Source organism: Perca fluviatilis, chromosome 2 (assembly GCF_010015445.1).
Source record: "Perca fluviatilis chromosome 2, GENO_Pfluv_1.0, whole genome shotgun sequence".
NCBI lineage: Eukaryota > Metazoa > Chordata > Actinopteri > Perciformes > Percidae > Perca > Perca fluviatilis.
This window is the reverse complement of record NC_053113.1, coordinates 29,614,389-29,633,463: the sequence shown is the minus strand read 5'-3', so window position 1 is coordinate 29,633,463 and position 19,075 is coordinate 29,614,389. Positions and strand designations below refer to the sequence as shown.

General features: G+C 40.9%; 1 protein-coding gene across 3 annotated transcripts in view; it reads right to left on the bottom strand.

The window, feature by feature from the left end:
* The window catches only part of LOC120575480 (lissencephaly-1 homolog), a 48,754-nt gene that overhangs the window by 29,353 nt on the left and 326 nt on the right, over window positions 1–19,075 (bottom strand). For 2 of the 3 annotated variants that reach the window (XM_039826296.1, XM_039826314.1), the window contains exon 2: window positions 8,224–8,536. In XM_039826296.1, coding sequence (XP_039682230.1) covers window positions 8,224–8,255 — 32 coding nt within the window. In that variant the 5' untranslated portion in view covers window positions 8,256–8,536. Of the gene's footprint in view, window positions 1–8,223; window positions 8,537–18,966; window positions 19,041–19,075 lie in introns of those variants that run through there. The other variant, XM_039826305.1, reaches the window with a different exon arrangement.

Sequence of the window (19,075 nt, the reverse complement as noted above, 5' to 3'; positions counted from 1 at the left end):
TAAAAAGAAAAGCATCATATACTGACACAGCAAATTTTTACTTGAGAAATGACCCCGACGATTAATCGATTATCAAACCCCCCCCTTTTCAAGACTCATTTTTGGAAAAATACTTAATTAAAAGGTCAAATTTTTTTTCATAAAGAAAATCATTTTATTTGAAAATAATTCCAATAAAAACACATTGAATAAAACAAGGTAGGCTGTTGTTTTTAACATCTTTCAAATAACATCATATTTTCAATATCTTTTTAGATGAAAGTGTCACATTTAAATTAATGGTAAATATTTCCAAGGCCTTCAGCTGATTGACTGATCTGGTAATGGGCATCCCATCATTACGTTTTTCTGTCACGTCATCGCACACTCTCCTGTCAATCTCTTGGAAGTGGCCGCTTTGAGAACCACGGTAAGATTTTCTCTGGCCGTTTGCATTTTTAGTGGGTGTAATATCTCCATGACAACGCCTTGTTGTACTTCTGTTCTACTTCCGACTTCCAGGCTTTTTGTACTGGATATATCATTTGTTTCGTCTATGTATGAATGTGGATAACGTTAGTGATAGTGAGATGCTTTCTACAGTAACACTTCTAGTGATGAATCGGCGAAAACACGTTTTATTCCTCTGAGTCACAGCTTTGTTCCAACGCCGCTGGGCTATCTCTCTAAAAAAATGGATTATGGATCATTTCATTTCTATAGTTTATAGCGGATGTCTCTATTGGCTGTTAAAACAGGTGACGTCCCTTACGTTCCGTGACTTGAACAGCTGAAAGTCTAGACCCCGATTATAAGAGGACCCTACTTTGTCAGACTTGTTTCTAGGAGAAAAAAAAACATCTTATCAGGGCTCGACATTAAGGCTTGTCCGCTTGTCCGGGACAAGTGGATTTTTTGTAGGGCAAGTGGAAGAGAAATTGACTTGTCCCACCGGACAAGTTAAAACTCAAACAAACTAAAATGCCATGTTAGTTCACGTCATGTGCCACTCATTACGTCTATGTTACAGATTTGAAACGATAATTTCTTTCCCCCGCAATACCGGTCAGCGGACCGCTAACGTTAGACCCAGCCCACTGTTCAGCTCATTCTCTGGAAGCAATGCAGCATGAAAGCACGGTGAACCTGCCGGTGTTAGTTTGCTAACGTTGGCTTGCTAACTCCGCCTTAACGTTACCTCCTCGCCACATCGTTGACAGAAAAGGAGAGACCTTAACGACCGTTATCTACCGGACCGAATTGCAACGCGGTGCCCACTGAAATGCCTGCGCTTCTCTCGGATGCTCCGAAAACGGACGTTAGAGGCAACCTAAACATCGCCGCATGTTACGCTAGTTAACACTACACTCAACAGCAAGTAACGTTAGCCTATCGTTAGCTAGCAGCTGGAGTAAACAGTTAAAATGCTGACAGCTAAACGGTGTAAAAGTGTGTATGTCTGTTTTTCACTGGAGAGGAACATATGACAGTGTGCCGCTGCTGTTGTCGGAAAAACACAGATGTTGCGTTCACTTGAAATTCGCCCCGCCAGCGTTGTGTTGCATTCAAAGTTGTTGTAAAATACCCTTTTCCTATCCAGTGGTTGTTACATTTTTAATAAAGCATTTAATTTTGCCTTAGCCTTTCGGTAAATCAGCCTCTGCCGGGTAGAAATTTGTGAAATTGTATAAAAAAAGTTAACACCAACATTTAGTGGCAAAATCCATTGTATGTCTACAAAATTATTTTAGATCAGTGTTTCTCTCAACGGGCGGTACCACCCTGGAGGCGCGTTCAGAAGATGATGGGGGCGTAGTTAGCGCAATATTTTTTTGGAAAGGGGGCGTTGAGGTGCCCTTTGGGGGCCGTTGTTTGAAAACTAGTTTAAACCAAAGATTCACAATAACAATACATGTTTACACTTAAACTACTTGCAAAAACAGTTTTCTGCAACATTAAAAACCTGCCAGTTCACGCACTGCAACTGGACGAACGGTGGATCATTGTTCGCCGCCGCTCGCTGCTGCCTTCATGGAAACGGGACGTCAGAGCATCGTCTTAAATGAGCTCCGTATTTCAGCGTGAAGCTGCGTTCAGAAAAACACCAATCGCCGCAGGGTGGTGCGACGGCCCTGTTGTATTCTTTAATCCCCCCAATGTAGCACAAGTAGACTTTATATTTCACAGTAACAGTTTTTCGGCCAGATCTTTTTAGAACCCAACGTTTCCTACTGTACCTGAAAGCAGCTTAATTTGACGAAGAAAAAGAGAAAAGAGACAAGCAAGAGATTTTTTTTATTTTTACGAGGCGAGATATCGACTGTGCTTTGTTGTTTGGCAAACATTTAGCTGTCCCCCAAACTCCGGGCAATTCAGGGCTTGTGTTTGCTGTTTTAAAACTTTCTTGTTGAAGCGATAGAGGCAGAGATGTCGCTGTTTACTGTACGGGACTCCACCTCCTCAAAACGCAGCGCGATGTGGGTTGCGCTTCTCCAAACGTTTTTTCTGCTATTTACTCGCAAGACAGGCGATAGCAAACCTAGACTTTCAAACCTAGACTCTTCAATCCTAGACTCTTCTAACCTAGACTCTTCTAACTTATACTCTTCTAAGCATCAACAAAGGGCTCTCACTAACTTTCAAAGGTTGTAAACTTATTTCCATTCGGCAGTATCGCTTTGTCATCACCAAAATGAAAACCTTGTTTCTGTGTGTGTGTGTGTGTGTGTGTGTGTGTGTGTGTGTGTGTGTGTGTTGTGTAATCCTGCTTTTACCCCTTGATAAGTGCAAGCTTGTTTTCCGTTGGAACAATTTGAATGAAAAATAGATTTGAATGTTAAATTGCTAGCTGTTTCTGATTGGCTACTGTTAGTGTTTGTAATAATAATACATATTATTTAAAGCGCCTTTCATGACACCCAAGGTCACTTCACAACCAAAAAAGGACATTCAAATTATAGTCATCATATAAAGGTGCTGAGGTTCACACCATGCAGCATGCCTTTTGATAATACCTAATTATAGTTTGAATGTTACATATCTAGTAGTTCTGATTGGCTGCTGTTATTTAATTTGAATGTCAAATGGTTGCATTTAAAAAATAAAAAAAAACTGTAAATATTTCTATTCACATGGCTTTTTTGATACCTGGGAAACTAATACATGTGTTGTTTGTCATTCAATGATTTGATTTATTGATTATTTTTAATAACAATAGTAACAACAATAATAATAGGCCTATATTAGGGCGTAATCATTAATATTCGGGGCAATTAGCCTACATAATATTTGATGGGGGGCGTTAGGGACCTGGATAATGGATAGGGGGGCGCTGGCACAAAAAAGGTTGAGAACCACTGTTTTAGATATAGTAGAAGTTCAAGTCACCACTACCTCTGGTCAAAATATTGACTTAGTATCTCAGAATATAAACTAAGAATCTCAAAGTAATGAGAAACTGTCAAATATTGACTTAGAATCTCAATATATTGGCTTAGTATCTCAATATATTAATTTATCTCAAAATATTGACTTAGTATCTCAATATTGACTTAATATCTCACTATATTGTTCAGTATCTCAATATATTGATTTATCTCAAAATATTGACTTAGTATCTAAATATATTGACTTATCTCAAAATATTGACTTAGTATCTCAATATATTGACTTAGTAACTCAGAATATTGACAAAGAATCTCAAACCAATAAGAACATTTAAAATATTGACTTACAATCTCAATATATTGACTCAATATCTCAAAGTATCGACTTAGTATCTCAATATATTGACTAAGTAACTTAGAATATTGACTAGGAATCTGAAAGTAATGACAAACTTTAAAATACTGACTTAGAATCTCAATATATTAACTTCTGCACAATCGCGGCAACATATTACTTTGTATTATGGAGTCTGGAGATCCTTTTTCTTGTTGAAGGGGAAATCTATTGTTGGGAAACGTTTGTTTCTACTGTTTCAACAGAATTGTATTAATGTTGATAGTGTTTGGATGCTTTCAACGGTTTGTTCAAATTCTGCATTAGCAAAACACAATTTTTTTTATAAAATGATGAATCTTTACCCGGACAAGTGACTTTTATGCATGGACAAGTGAAACGTAAATGTACTTGTCCAAAGGACAAGTGCCTCAAAAAGTTAATGTCAAGCCCTGCTTATATTCGGACCAATACGGTAATTTTTATATGGGGGACGATGAATGACTGATATGGGATGGTGGGTCCAAACAGACACAGACACGGTTACACACTGAGGTAATTGGCATGCATAGCTCCCGTGTTGTGACCCTTGTCGTATGAACCGTCATGACTAGGGATCAACCCATGTTGACTGGTTTGGTCTAAATTGCAAAAGAAGGGTTGAACACAAGGATTGATGCATAGACTGTATAGGTGAAGCCAAAACATATCGATTGCCCCCTGGTGGTTGACTGCAGTAAAGGTCATAAATCCCACCCCCTCCATGTTAGCAGATGGGACATGGGCCAAACTAAAAAAAGTTTGGTTTTAATTAGTTATTTGATGCTATAAAAACAGGGTGAAACGTCATGATAAACAGCTGTGATTGACTCACATAGGTCGGGCGGGTGAATGGGTGGGACTTTGATATTGAGGCTCCACCACCCAGTCACTACTGCGCAGACTCTGAAGTCACAAGATAGCAGCACCTAGCCTGGTCCTACCAGACTCTCGTACATTTCATTTGTACAGAGAGTTTGGCCTCTCTCCATTGACAAGTGTTAACTTCCTTGAAGGCGGGTACTCTGTTGAAGTTTAAAACTACTGGATCTGCCCAGAGCCACTCTGGCTCTGCCATAACTAATCGCCAATGTTTGGTCGTGACGTATGTCATGCGCATGTGCAACAAGAGGGGAGACCGTCAAGGCGAAAATCTAACTTTTCCCAAACCCCGTGGGGAGGAGGGCCACAACATCATGGCCACCAACAAAACTCAGCAAAGATTGTTCTTGCTCGAGCTTTAACTTCTGGATATTAGGCGGCGTTGCCACAACGGATCGAAAGGCTTCGCTCACATCTTTCTCCGCCGCAACTCAAGCGCATGGCCTCAACGTCATTGTTCTCAGCCACTCGCTCTGTTCGCTGATTGGACCGCCAAAAATTTCATAGGAGAAAACCCAAGACTATACCGCGAACCCAGACGTAGTACTGAAGGAAAATGAAAATTGAGCGCAAGTACGTAGGACGGAGGAGCCAGGCTAGGCAGCGCCTGTATTCAGGATATTTTGGCTTCACTTTTGCACAGTGGTGAGGAAGAGGAGATGTGTCGTCCATCTTTATATACAGTCTACGGCTGAATACAGGTCAGATAACCCTGGTCCGACCCTGGTAGTTGGTGTAAAAGAGGTATAAAACATGGAGAAGTCTGAGAGGATCTTCTTTGTCAAGCAAAGACAGAGTTCAAAAGCAAAGGCCCATCTGCACATGGTGCCTCCAGGTCTTTCAGGGGAGCAGATAGTTTGTGTTCTGCGTCTATTTTTATTACGAGCCAGCGGGGATGAGTCCCCTGACCCTGGTAAAAGACACAAATGCGCTTTTCATTGGCCATGCTCATAAAAATAGAGTTGTTCTGAGGATACTACGCAATAACAGCATCTGACTGCAGTGCTGACAAAATAGCACCAGTTTAGGGGACAAAGATTATTTCTCTGTTTAGAATATGTTTTCCACACCAGTAATAAACCTGTTATGCTGTATTTCTGGATAATGTCAAAGAACAGGTCAAGGTCTACTGGAAAGACAAAAATAAGGATAAACTGCCTTCTATTGTTTTCTGTTGTACCATTTTCCATTCTTTATGATTTCACTTAAAACGTCCAATGCCAAAAACCTTTGTTCTGATGGCAGACAGTAAAGTTTGTGCAGATCTGACAGTTTCCCTGAAGTTCTGATTGCTTCTGACAGTTGCAGCTTAAAAATGTGAAAGGGAGACCTGAATGCAAATGTATTTGTCTGCTGCCTGATGGTAAACAAGGCTGTGACAAAGAAAGAAGGGGGCCCAATGAAAAATTAGCGTGAATAGCAGACAGTCAACCGGTCACTGTTCCCATTACCCCCTCTGCTATATTGCCCGATTCAAAATTGGCCACTAGGTTTTCAAGCTGGCTTCCCTAAATGAGGCAGCCAGTCAGGAAATAAGATCCTAGGGCCACTTTATAGTCGACAAACTCAATGAGACTACCAACTGAGTCGGGCGACCTCTCCAATGGCAAGAATGCAACAGATGCTTGAATGTGACTCAAGTGGTGTGATGGTCCCATACCAGTTTCCTGTAAGCTATGGAGTCTTGTGCAACAGAAGAGAAAAGCGGGGTAGAGGGGTAAAAGGGGGTAGGGGGTCCCTGGCAGCTTCCTCTGAATAGCAAATAGCATGAAAGATTAGCATTCCAAAAGCTCTCTCCATACCAACAGACCCCTCCCACAGTGTTAATCTTAAAACACAGAAACATGGTAAGGAATGTTAAGAGCCTTGTCATGTGAACGGTGATGCATTTCTCAATGACAGTGTAAGATGGGAGGCAAAAATGACAAACAGGTTTGTCGTCTCATTTCAAGTCAGAGGCAAATATCTACCATATTCTTTTTAAAATATGCCGTTTTAACATGCTTCTTTAGTGAAAGGACTAAAGCTCAGCAAGATCATCTCATCTCCTTCTCGTGACCTTGTATCTCACAACGAGCTGCCTTAACTTTTTATTCCCCGCCTCAGGGGTTAATTACAGAGCCCACAGACTCAGCAGAGCCAAATTACTGTTCCCCGATTATCACAGTCTCTCTCACTTTTCCCACTTGCTCAATATATACCACACAGCACATGTGCAGATATTTCTTTGTCTGTATGCCAGACAATTTGTAGGCAGATTTCAGACATCTTGTACATGTGGTTTCCCTGTGGAATCACTCCGAACACTGACAGTGTGCACAGAGCAATTGCATGAAGCTTGGAACAACACCTTGGATCCCTGTTCAAGGTATCTTTATTATCCCTGGAGGGCAATTTGGTTACCAGCTAGCAGTAATACATAAACAACAAAACACAACCAATATATAAAAACCACCACAACACTTTTTTCCCCCTGCGTGTAGTGACGGGCAAAGGTGGCAGTCTGAGCTTCTCCTAGAGGTCACATAGGGCAAATTGTGAATACCGAACATATTCAGGGGTAGGTAGTGTACATAGAGGATCAATACATTTGTGCTGCAAGACCTCAGGGGAGCTTAGGAACCTTAAACCAGCCATTGATTCTTCCTGAGGGGTACCAAGGAAAAAAAAATAACAATAATGTCCCTATTTAAACAGATTCTACTAATCAATGCACATCCTTGCCTGGAAGCAATGAAAATGACAATTAAAACAAGTTGCCTTTTAGGCTTTCAAAGCAATTAACAAAATAGCGGTGGTTGTGGAGTAGAGTCAATTTTTGCTTGGTCGCAGGTATACAAAAAGAGCTAATTGAAACAGACCCACATTAAACCATTCACTGAGGTGAATGGTTCATTCTGTAATTGGCACTCATGTCTTTGGGCAGCTTCAAGAAACATTCAATTCCCAAAAAATGCTAAAAAGGAAAACATTATACTTGACTCTAGTTTAGGTTTTTAATCTCTGATCAAGGGGAAGCATAAATGTAGGCATTTGGTAGAACTCTAAATTGCTTAACCCTTAAACTTTTTTTTTTTTTTACATAAAATTAACATCCGGTTCAACTTTATAGTTAGCCAATGTTTATCATAAAATCATGTCTGCTTTAGGATGAAATATATAATAGATACAAAAAAAAAATTATCTTGATGAATTAGAGCTGCAATGATTAGTCATTTATTTTCTGTTTAGTTAACAGAAAATAAATCAGCAACTAATTAAATAACTTTGGATTTTGGAGGGTTGGCCGGACAAAATAAGTAATTTAATAACATCTTAGTTTTGAGGAAAGCCCCTAACCATGTTCATTCCTTCGAAGTTGCACAGTAACATCCGAAGAATATGGTTGTATTGGGCAGCTGTGAAAGTATCAGTGTGTGTCGAGTACATGAAAGTGGATCTAATATGAAGGTGAAATGAAATGTGTCTCCTCAAATGATGCAACTGATGTACAACATTTTAAAGATATATTAATAAATCCATACATTAATACAATCCATGCATTTTGAATCCGACATCGTCATAGCTCAGCCACATGTTATGAAAGGTGTGTTGGCGACTTACAGTTCATCTCGTTGCCGTTGTGACAGCACCATGGTGATGGGGCAGTGTGGGCGGGGCCGTGAGGGATCAGTTGGTAGAAGGTGAATCTTGTGCAGCTGCTGCGCTCTCCTCAGTCAGGAGATGAGCTGTGCTGATCCAAGCAACACGGGCAAGGATGAGCTGTGTGCTCCAATGCCGGGCAGTTGGTTTTGTCCAGACAAAGACTCAGACTGAGAGAAGGGGAATGCAGGAATCTGCCCCCCAGCTGGCTGACTCCAGGGACAAGAGAAGTGGAGAGCCTGCAGACCAGTCACCAGCAAAGTCTACACTGCATCTGGAGAGGGGAGAGAGGGAAAGTCAGCATTAGGTATGCATGACAGATAACATGCAGAGTGGGTGGAGATGAACATGTTTTCAGGCCAGAGGAGTACTGCATCAATGTCTGCACCTGTTTATACACAGATAAAATGAAGAATCGGTCAATAATGGAAAAAAATAACAGAAGCCCAAAATACGTACTCTACCAGAAAAAGAATATGACTTCCATTGCAAAGTCCATCTATCAGACATTTCATAAAAAACAACAACAACATGAAACCACTTCTATTCCATAAACCACTCCTTCATTTGCTCTTCAGCTCCACTTCTATCTACCTTCATAATCTGTCAGTCATGTCACTAGTCTGGTCTTAGAGCTCTGGTCTGCTCTTGCAGCAAATTCCTTTCTCCGTGAACATACAAGAGCTGACCTACATTCTATGAGCAACATACTTCTCTTACCAGGTTGCAACAGAAAAAAAAAACAAAACAGGACACAGCCGAGCAGGCTCGAGTACCGGCTGTGTCGAATTCCCCGAACCTGTCCTCTCATTACGATAACTCCTCAAGAGCTGGTTGCCTGACTGATGGCACGATGAAATCACTATGACTGACATTTATTAGTGCAAGTGCGAAAATAATTTATTGTCGAGAGTAGGGCTGTGCAATTAATAAAAAAAAATGTTAATCGTGATTACGACTTTGGCTCCTAACGATCACAAAAACAGAGTAATCGAGAAAATCTATCATTTTGCACATTACGCAGAGTTTTCACTAAGTACAGTCGGTCCACCGCTCCTTCAGTATTGTAAGAAGTGTCATGAAGTCGTAATTATACGACTCTGGAGAGCTGTCTGCTCCTCTAAACTCAAGAGAACATCATCCACTCTCTCTCCCCTTTGAGTGTGACCAACTGGAACAGTGACAGGACGTCATCACTTGTGTCGTCAGAAAAACTAAACAACAGCGCGAGTATAGCAGTTTCTCCTCAACAGAGTGACTAACAGCGACGAAAGCCTCAACGGCTGATTCACCATGAAAAATGAAATATGACAGCTACAGTCGTTTGGAAAATAGGTTTATGGACATTGAATTTATGGTTTATCAGACCCCAGATGAGACAAGAAGCTAACGTAATAGCCAGGACACATTTAGCCGATTATCGGCCGTTAGACAGTCTGGCGAGGTCGGTGACGTAAATCTGTTCGGTGTGTCCCGTGCCGTCGTCAGTCTGGGGGGCTGTCGGCATTCGTTTTGGCCGACCTGACATGTTCAGTCGCCGGCAGGGCAGTCGGGACTCACCCGGAAATGGGGAGCGGAATGAGGTGACTACAGTCTCTCAAAATCTGACAAAAGTCTTTTAAACTGACCTTTGTTGAGCTGAAATGAAGACAGATTCAGCAACTGTATAGCCTATTTCTCTCTTAAAATGTTTTCAGAAACACGTTTCAGTGAACTATTTTAGTACAATATGAGATCGTATTCTGAACGGCCGCCATGACAGTCTGGCTTTGAATTTGAGGAGAAAACAAACCCATGTGACGCATTCGTCCAATCAGCTGCCGGTTTTCATTTCTTGGGCAACAATACAGATTAGCGCCGCCTGCTGTTATAGCGATGTATTACGTCTCGTCTGGTCTTTTTGGTCTGTTCTGTGGCACTTTTAGGACCAACACGGGGAGACTGATCATTTCGACTGGCTTTTCTGTCAACGGTCGGCCGTCGGCTATATGTGTAAGCAGCTTTAGAGAACGCTACGGTCCCTGTGACTCCCCGCTGCAGGAGACGCAGTATTCCCGACACGCTGTATTCACTTACTGTTTAAAACCATACCAACCATACCACTCAAAACTAACATGGAGAAAAAAATGTTGTAATGTTCCCTGAGCATTTTGTTTGGTTGCTAAACTGTATGTAAAATGAGAGGTGACGTTAAATTACATGTTTCATGTAACATTATTCATATTTTGGTACAATGTTTAGTAATGACAGTAGTAGTAGTGGTCACAGTGAGTGACAATTGGAAAACGTCTTATGTATCTGTAATTGTTCATTAGCTATGTATGTATGTATGTATGTATGTATGTATATCTATAAAGCTGAATGGACTGACAGTAATACAAAGTATCTTATTTTGATCCAAAGACTTTCTGTGAGAGAAAGGACACTATATCCTGGAATGTAATTGTAAGATATGATGCTTTTTACTCATTAACCCTCCCCCCCAAAAGGTTAATAAGTAATCGTGTTACATGATCATGATTTCAATATTGACCGAAATAATCGTGACTATTATTTTTTCAAGCAGCCCTAATCAGGAGTGGAATATTGATGGGAGGAACAATGCAATGCAGCTGGCAGTCTATTTTCACACTGCATCGTAGTATTGAAAAGCACTTTACTAAAGCACGTTGCCACTAGAATACCAACTGTGAGCTACAATAGGCCTCTTAGTCTACTGAGACCAGCGTAAATATATCTCTGCCAGACCAGTAAACAAATGTACAAACACAGCCAATTTACCTACTTCTAGATACCTGCAACAAACTACATCCAGTAGGGCTTTGACTCCGAACTTCGTTATTTGAATATCATTCGAATATTTAAAAAAATAATGATATTCAAACGAATATTAGCCAGCCCTTAATATTCTAACCTGTTATTTGTAAATGCGTTTGCTTGTAAACGTGGTTTTCAGTTCAGATTCCGAGGCTTTTTTACGCATTTCAAAATGTAACTACACGTCGCGGCGACGCACGTCTCTCGGCCGTGGCTCGGTAGCGTTGCATTCCCCCCTAATTCTCAAAGAAAGCTGGCTGGCCCAGGGCCAGGCCAAATCAGCGGCGTCTTTCTCCCGTCGCGTTCCGCTGTCTCTCCTACCTACACCGGCGCCGCACCCTGATCCTTCTCCCCTTTCTACCTGCCTGCTCAGTGCTGCTGCACATGAGGAGAGAGCACAGAGGGGGGGGCGGGGCTGCTCCTCAGTCACACAACAGAAGAGAAAGGTGACTGTTTCGGCGGCCACAGGAGAGAAATACATTGCGTGCTCGCTGGACAACACTGGCGACCGTTTTTTTATTTTACAGAAAGTCGCTGTCTTTTCTACAGAAAGTCACCAGATTTGTCGCTAGTCGCTTTTGTGAAAAAAATTCGCCAAGTTGGCAACACTGGCTTGACGCACACGAGTATAAACATCAGACCAATTACGTAGGCTACGGTGAAAGCTCCGAACTTCCTGTCGAAAGCACACGGTTTGTGTTTAATCCAGGGTCTGACTTAATATTTTTTTTTAACTGAAGGCATTTAATGGTCAAAATATTAATAAATATTTGAATATATTCGAATATTAATATTAATATACAAACGAACTTCGAATATGATTTTTGGGCAAAAGTCAAAGCCCTAACGTCCAGGCACCCATGTCCAGACACAGGTACAGGTGACAATGTGCATTAAGCATGAGATGTGCTGCGTGTGAAAGGAGCAGCAAAGGAAAAAGTTGTGTGTCTGGAGTTAGGGCTGCAACTAATGAACTAATGAAACGTGACACGCAGGAAACGTTACACGCGTCCCCGCTCTCCTGGGTGAAAGTCCTGTGTTTGACCCATCCTCCCAGCGAGGATTTTCACCCTTTCATACTACTCGCTACGGCGTCAATTCACACGCAATCGCAAGGTAATGTAAGTCAATGGAGGACAAACGGAATTGATAAACACGCTAAAAACCGAGTGTGCGTCTTCTTAACACGCCAATAATGCAATAATGGCATACGAATTGGCGTGTCATACATAGCCATTTCATGAGATCAGTCTGCTCAATCTCCGCTTCCTTTGGGCGGGGCTCCTGTACCGGGCTCCAGTGCATGTGTGTGTGTGTGTGTGTGTGTGTGTGTGTGTGTGTGTGTGTGTGTGTGTGTGTGTGTGTGTGTGTCGGTAGGAGCTCTGCTCTGTCAGTATGCAGAGAGGACAGATAAGCTTACGCGTTCAGACACTTTTGGAACCGAAATTTGGCACCGAAAAATTAATAATTTTTCGATACTCATAGGATCTGTGTATTTTTTTTCGGTGCCATAAAAGTATCGACACTCAAGCAAAGTTCAAAACACCTGTTCATGTATGTCTTCTTTAGTCTGTTGGCTATTTAGGTTTTGCACTTACTGCGGCGACTTGTGTAGACTGTTTACATATTTGATGTAAGATTAAGTCCATTCTGCTGAACTTATCTGGTTAAGCTGTGGTGTTTGCTTATTTATTTGCATATTTGACAGTTTGACATTGTAGGAAGCAACGTTACGTGGCTAATAGCTAACCTCTGGACCCTGATGTCACCACACCTGATATGTGACAGGCGTCCAAATATCTGCTTACCTACTGTGTGTGGATTGCAGCGGCGCAGGTGCGCTGCCCAACTACTTTGCCATGGTCCAGGGCAGGGTCACAGCAGTACAACAAAACAATAAGGAGATGGCATTGAAACTAAAAATATCTCTTGCTAAAACTCCACATAGAAAACATCCATTAAAAAGCATGCGCCTTCAACATCAACCTGTAAAACTGCTGTGGTGTGTGAAATGAGGTCATCTACTATATATTGATACTACTCTTGTGCTGCTGGCAGCTGTCATCGCTGTGAGTACCCATTAATGTGTTAGCCTCCCCTCTCTGCATATCTCATTTGTGGCTTTAGTCACAAAATGTTTGCACAATAACATAATCAGGCTAATTGGCTCAGCACAAAATGTGGTTGTGTCTTGTTGGAATGAGCCGTGGTGCATCTATAAATCTGCCCACTGACAGTTAATAATGTGTCTTCCTCCCATTGATTCTTTTGTCTTTGTGTAGCAGCAGGAACTGTACAATAAAGCACCCCTTACAGTAATGGCACTGACTGCTTTGAGAGATGTCGCTTAATTTCCTAACAGCTTATCGGTTGTTAAAATGCCATTTTTAATGAATAATGGAAAACATCCTGTGTCTCTGTCAGTTTAAGAATGCAACAACCACGCGCCAAGTCAAAAGTGTAATGATGTTCTGTATTGGTTTTTAAATAGTCTAGCATATGTTGTGGGCCACTTAATGCAAGCTTTCAGTCAAAACAATCAAATCAAGTAACTAAAACAGGAAAACCATGTTAGAAAATATCAGAGTATGCGTCAGCAAATCTTTTAAAAGAGGATGTTCAGTGTTTTATAAGTTGACTGCTTTAGCCAGAAAGCCACATGAACAACGCTTCACATCGGCATAAATATATCACTTTTAAAGCTTGTTTGCCTGTTACTCCCGTTATTTCCTTACAGGTATTGTTGCAGTTAAAAGGCAATTTTTTTTTTTTTTTAAACAGTCCAGCACAGTGCTCACTCAACGTTAAACTAGGATTGGGTATAGAGACAGAGCGCATTTAAGTCCTGCCCCCACCGGAGGGGAAAAGAACTCTCCGCTCTCCATTGACGTGTATTACGTGAAGGTGCCTCCTCGTCAATTTTGTCTGCTAGCAATCAACAGAAAAATGCCTAAAGGCTGCTGTGTGGTGATATTCACTACCAACAATGCAAAGCACTAATAACTTAACTTAAAGAATGGGGAGACTATGGGATCCTGACACTAAGCTAACGTTATGTACGACATTACGCTTAACTTACAGACATATAGTTAGCCTATAACTGACATTTGGATATTTGACTTGGTAACAAAATGCTTGCTGCAAACGTAACGTCGGACATATCAATAGCTTACTGTCAGGAGGATCCCACATCCTTCCCATTCCCCCTGCCGATTCCACACTTATCTACTTTTGTCTTTGTAAAAGCTTGGTTTTAGGGTCGGCAGCTTATAAAAACTTAAATCATGGGTTATTTACCCTGTTGGTTATGTACCCTGTTGGTAGTAAATATCACCATCAGCTTTTAGGCATTTTTCTGTTTGCTAGCAGACAAAAATTTATGATGAGGCATCTTCACGCAATACACGTCAATGGAGAGCAGAGATAAATATAGGGGAAACACAATGGATATTTGGTCTTATTTTTGGCAAAACAGTTAAAAAAAAAAAAAAAAACTGTAACATATCAGACAGCAGTACACTATTGCAACTTTGGATAACTCCACTTGACAAGTATGACAAACAAGGTACGATATGTGGACAACATTTTTGGTAATCATCAACACTTCAATGTCTGAACAAAGGAACACACCCCTGAGGAATGAAGTGCAAAGGAGGAAAATAAAACACCAGTTAGAGTCTAAAGAGAAGTCTAAAAGAGAGTGTGTCCCAGCAGCTCCTTACAAAACATACCACCACAGCAATGCTGACAATGCTGACAGTTATCACCTCACTGTCACCTCTCATTCGCAGTTTTCGGCTAACATCAATGTGTCATTCATTGTCCTCTTTCAAAAGCAAGCATCTCAACAGCTGGAATCTGGAGCGCCTTCATTTTCGGTTGATAACTTCACCTTCCTGTCCTGGCAATGTTACATTATCATCCTTGACTGCAAAAAAGGGTGATTCCACAACACTGTTTATGTTCTCTGCATGCTGACAAAGCTGCAGGTCAATACAACTGGGAGACAACATAATGATAGTAATTTTCTGTAAGGATGTGTGGTATAGGTTTTCAAAATATAAGAATTCATCCTTTTGATCTTAGTATTCCACTGAAGTTTTAGCAATTTTCAGGACTCAACTACAGAATCAAATATCAAATCAAATTTATTCTTCAGCCCAGTGAACTTGGCCAAGAGGGATGTCGTTGATAGTTTTATTATTTGGCTGTGACACTGACACGTCATAAACTTACTAACTAAAACAAAGCTCTCATGTCTCTCATCTCATGTGATCTGCTAGCTTACACATTTAGCTATTTAAGTAAATAAAATGAAATGGGTTAGTTCATTTATTGAACAGATTTTCTTCTTAGACAGTAATTTCAAAAATGTAATGTTTCATTGTGATGTTTGGTTTTGATGCATAAATTCCCTTAATCCAAGATGGTTTTCTCTTACAGGAGACAATACAAGTAACCTTAACTTCAGCAGTGGTACCAAGACTATATTATACATATACTTGTACATATACTACAAAGCAATTACCATGCTTACACAGAGGATCACTGTGCTGCATCGGCTTGATAAACATGTATAATTTATTATGGTCAAGCAATGAAGCAGCTCTGACGTTAGCCTGTGTAGAGGCCTGTTCATCACAAATTCTTAAACCAACCAACCAACCTATAACCAATAAAAAAAAAAAACACTCGGACAGAAATCATCCAAAGAGCTTTCTCACTAACTGAGCGAACATTTGGCTCAGCTTAAGATCTGCAGTCGTTAGGACCTGCAAGGTGCCTGTGTCAGTTTAGTTATGTGGGTTGGTAACAATCAGCTAACCTTAAATTACAGAGCTAGTGGCACCTTCCTTCAGTGCCTAAAAAAAGGAGGGCCTATTAACACAAAGCAGCAGATGTAGGAATGAATTCTGTATTGACCAGCCTTGGCTGTTCCTCTATGTATTCCTCTATACACTAGTCACCAGATGGAAAGGTACTCATCTCTCATACTGACAACTGTATGTTGCCAATCAAATTACCAGGCCATCATCCTATCAGTTGTGTTACCCGACGTAAGAGGCCTGCTTAGTAGATCAGAGCCCACATCCACACACAGGGAAAAGAGAATCAGTAGGCAGGAAGCTCACAATAACATCAAATCAAACACATGCCTCAGCCAACCTGCATACAGGTGGGAACAACACAATGAACACTAGTTAGCCCCCTTCATTCATACATGTTGTACAAGCAAAGTTCCACCTAGCAGCCAAAAAACGCTTTCTCAATCCATCCAGGGTATTCAATTCATGAAAACAAGTTCCTGGTTTAAATTATTATAGCTCTAAATTTAGACTGGAGGAGTATGATGAGTCTGTCAGTTATGGTTGCCAAGCTGGCAAGTATGAAGCACGTTCAAATCAAAACCTTTCAATTCTTCAGGCTACTTTAGCACCCACTATAACTAGGGATGGGTATCAAGAACCAGTACTGAACTGGTACCGGTTCTGGACAAGGCTGGGCAATATATTGATATTATATCGACATATGAGGCTAGTTATCATCTTACATTTTGGATATCGTAATATCGTGATATGAGAAGTGTCGTTTGTTTCTGGTTTTAAAGGCTGCATTACAGTAAGGCGATTTAATTTTCCAGACTTACTTTTATTATTTGCCTTTACCCACTTAGTGATTTTATCCACATTATTGGTGATTATTTATCAAAAATGTCAATGTGTTAAATGTTTTGTGAAAGCACCAATAGTCAACCTTACAATATCGCCATCAATGTATTTGGTCAAAAATATCGTGATATTTTTCCATATCGCCCAGCCCTATTCTGGACAGTCCCGAAGTATTGATAAGCTCCTGGACAAGTGATATTGCATAATGCATAACATTGTCAGACATTTCCTCACAATCAAAGCAGTCATTTGTAGGTTGTCAGTTGCTGCGGGCAGCAGGTCAGTAATGACCAGTTAGCTAGCTGGTGGGCACCCTGTCTGGAAGGTCAACGTCTGCGCTACTGTCAGCTAAGGGAAGACGACTCATACGGTATCTGCCCTTCAGCACGCCACAATCACAAAGACAAACAGCCTCTCAGGCTCATCATTGGCTGTCGACACAAAATAAAGAGGAGGCCCCATCGGCAAAACATTCTGCTCCTTTCAGACAATACTTCAATCTTTTCTTTGACAAGACTACCCGAAAGACATTAGAGAGGAACACACTACATGTTATGTTAACTGGCAACAAGTGCTCTTGTAATGGTCGAAGCTTGTACAATTGGAGTTGCTGTGTTTCCATTGCTGGCGGCACTGAATAGAGATGGGCAGCTGGGATTCACTTATTCAAATCAACTTTTAATAAAACATAGGACTGGCTAAGATCGCTTTCAAGTAAACTGTGAGAAAAATGAAGCATGTCTTCTATTTTTTTTTTTGAAAGAAAGAGCTGCTGTTTTCATATTAGCTAATTCTTTCCAAATAGAACACAGAAATTTGGTCTTGCAATACACAGTTTGACACCGTTTCAAATATTGTGCACTGCAGTTTGAACTTTACATTATATACTCAAATTTTATAGCATTTTCATTTAGAATAGACAACATCAAGGTCTTCACCGAAAACTAATAATTCATAAATGCAGGTTAGTTCTTCATAAATCGGCCTGCCTTTGATAACAAATGTGCAAATGGTATGTGTAGTTAAATAAGTCAGGGCTAAATATGGGCTAATTAGGTAGATAAAGACATAAACTAACATTGAGATAACCGAGAAAATATTCTAAACTTAGAGGAATCCTCCATTGACTCATCACAGGTAGCAAGATATTCAATAGCTCATTTGTTCAAGGGTTATTTGTGTTTATGTCAGAATAGTATTGCTAGATTCACAAAAGCCCAACTAACTTAAGATTATAGCTGTCAAAATAACCACAAGCTGAAAAAAAGGATCACATTCCTTAAGTCAGTCATAGCCAAAGTCAACATTTAGTTTTGAAGCTGAACACTGCTTTTATATAATAATAATAAAAAAATATTCATCAATATCCCATAATTCCAGTTGATCAGCTGCTGCGCGGTCCTTACAGGCGTGGCTAGGAAGAATAAATCACCCAAGGATCCTTGCTTAAACCAATGTTTTATATCCGATATCAATACAAGGTTGCCCAACATTTCGAGGGGGACTTGTTTGTCGGATTCAGTGCACAACAGTGTGAGCAACCACAGCAATGATTTGCATTCATCCCAGTGTAAGCCCTCGGTCCACAAATTCCTGTTCCGAATCACTCAATCACACCCTTACAATGAGAGAGAAAATGTGCAAACTGAAAACAAGGCAGACACTTAAGTACTGGTTAGACGCAATATACAAACTCATAGCCTGCGATGTGCTCCACCCTGATTTTCCAACACTGAGCCAACAAACCGCATGAAGCAGACCGAGTTGCAGATGATGGCAGCAGCCATCAGTGAGCATACACCAGTATGACAGCGACAAACAGCAGAGGGAATAATGTACTCAGGAGCATGTCATGTTAGAAAACTGCAGCAGGGGTGTCTGATATTCAATTACAGTTAAATGAGCACAACACATATACAACGAAAACCCGATGATGAATATCACTTAATACAGCAGTGGTGTGAAGCTGCAGCACACTGGACATGTTGTCCTAACTGTGGTCGCTAACGATTTCGGTCGACATGACGACGGTGCCAGCCGGTAGCTTAACGTCATCGAACGTTATGCCCAGTTATCATTAGCTAATGTTGGCTAAAGTTAACGTTAGCTAAGTTAGCTTCCCGGCGATGCAGTCAGAAAGTTAGCTCGTGCATTCACTTAAACGTAAACTACAGGCTCATAAGATGCATTCAAGCTCAATTAGCTACAATTAACTTACACCGTAGGCAACGTCGACAGACTTGAACTATAGTAAGCGCACAAGATTGTTTATCTGGACACAAGGATATGCTCCGCTGACAAGGTACCTGCTGCTCCAGCCCAAGCGG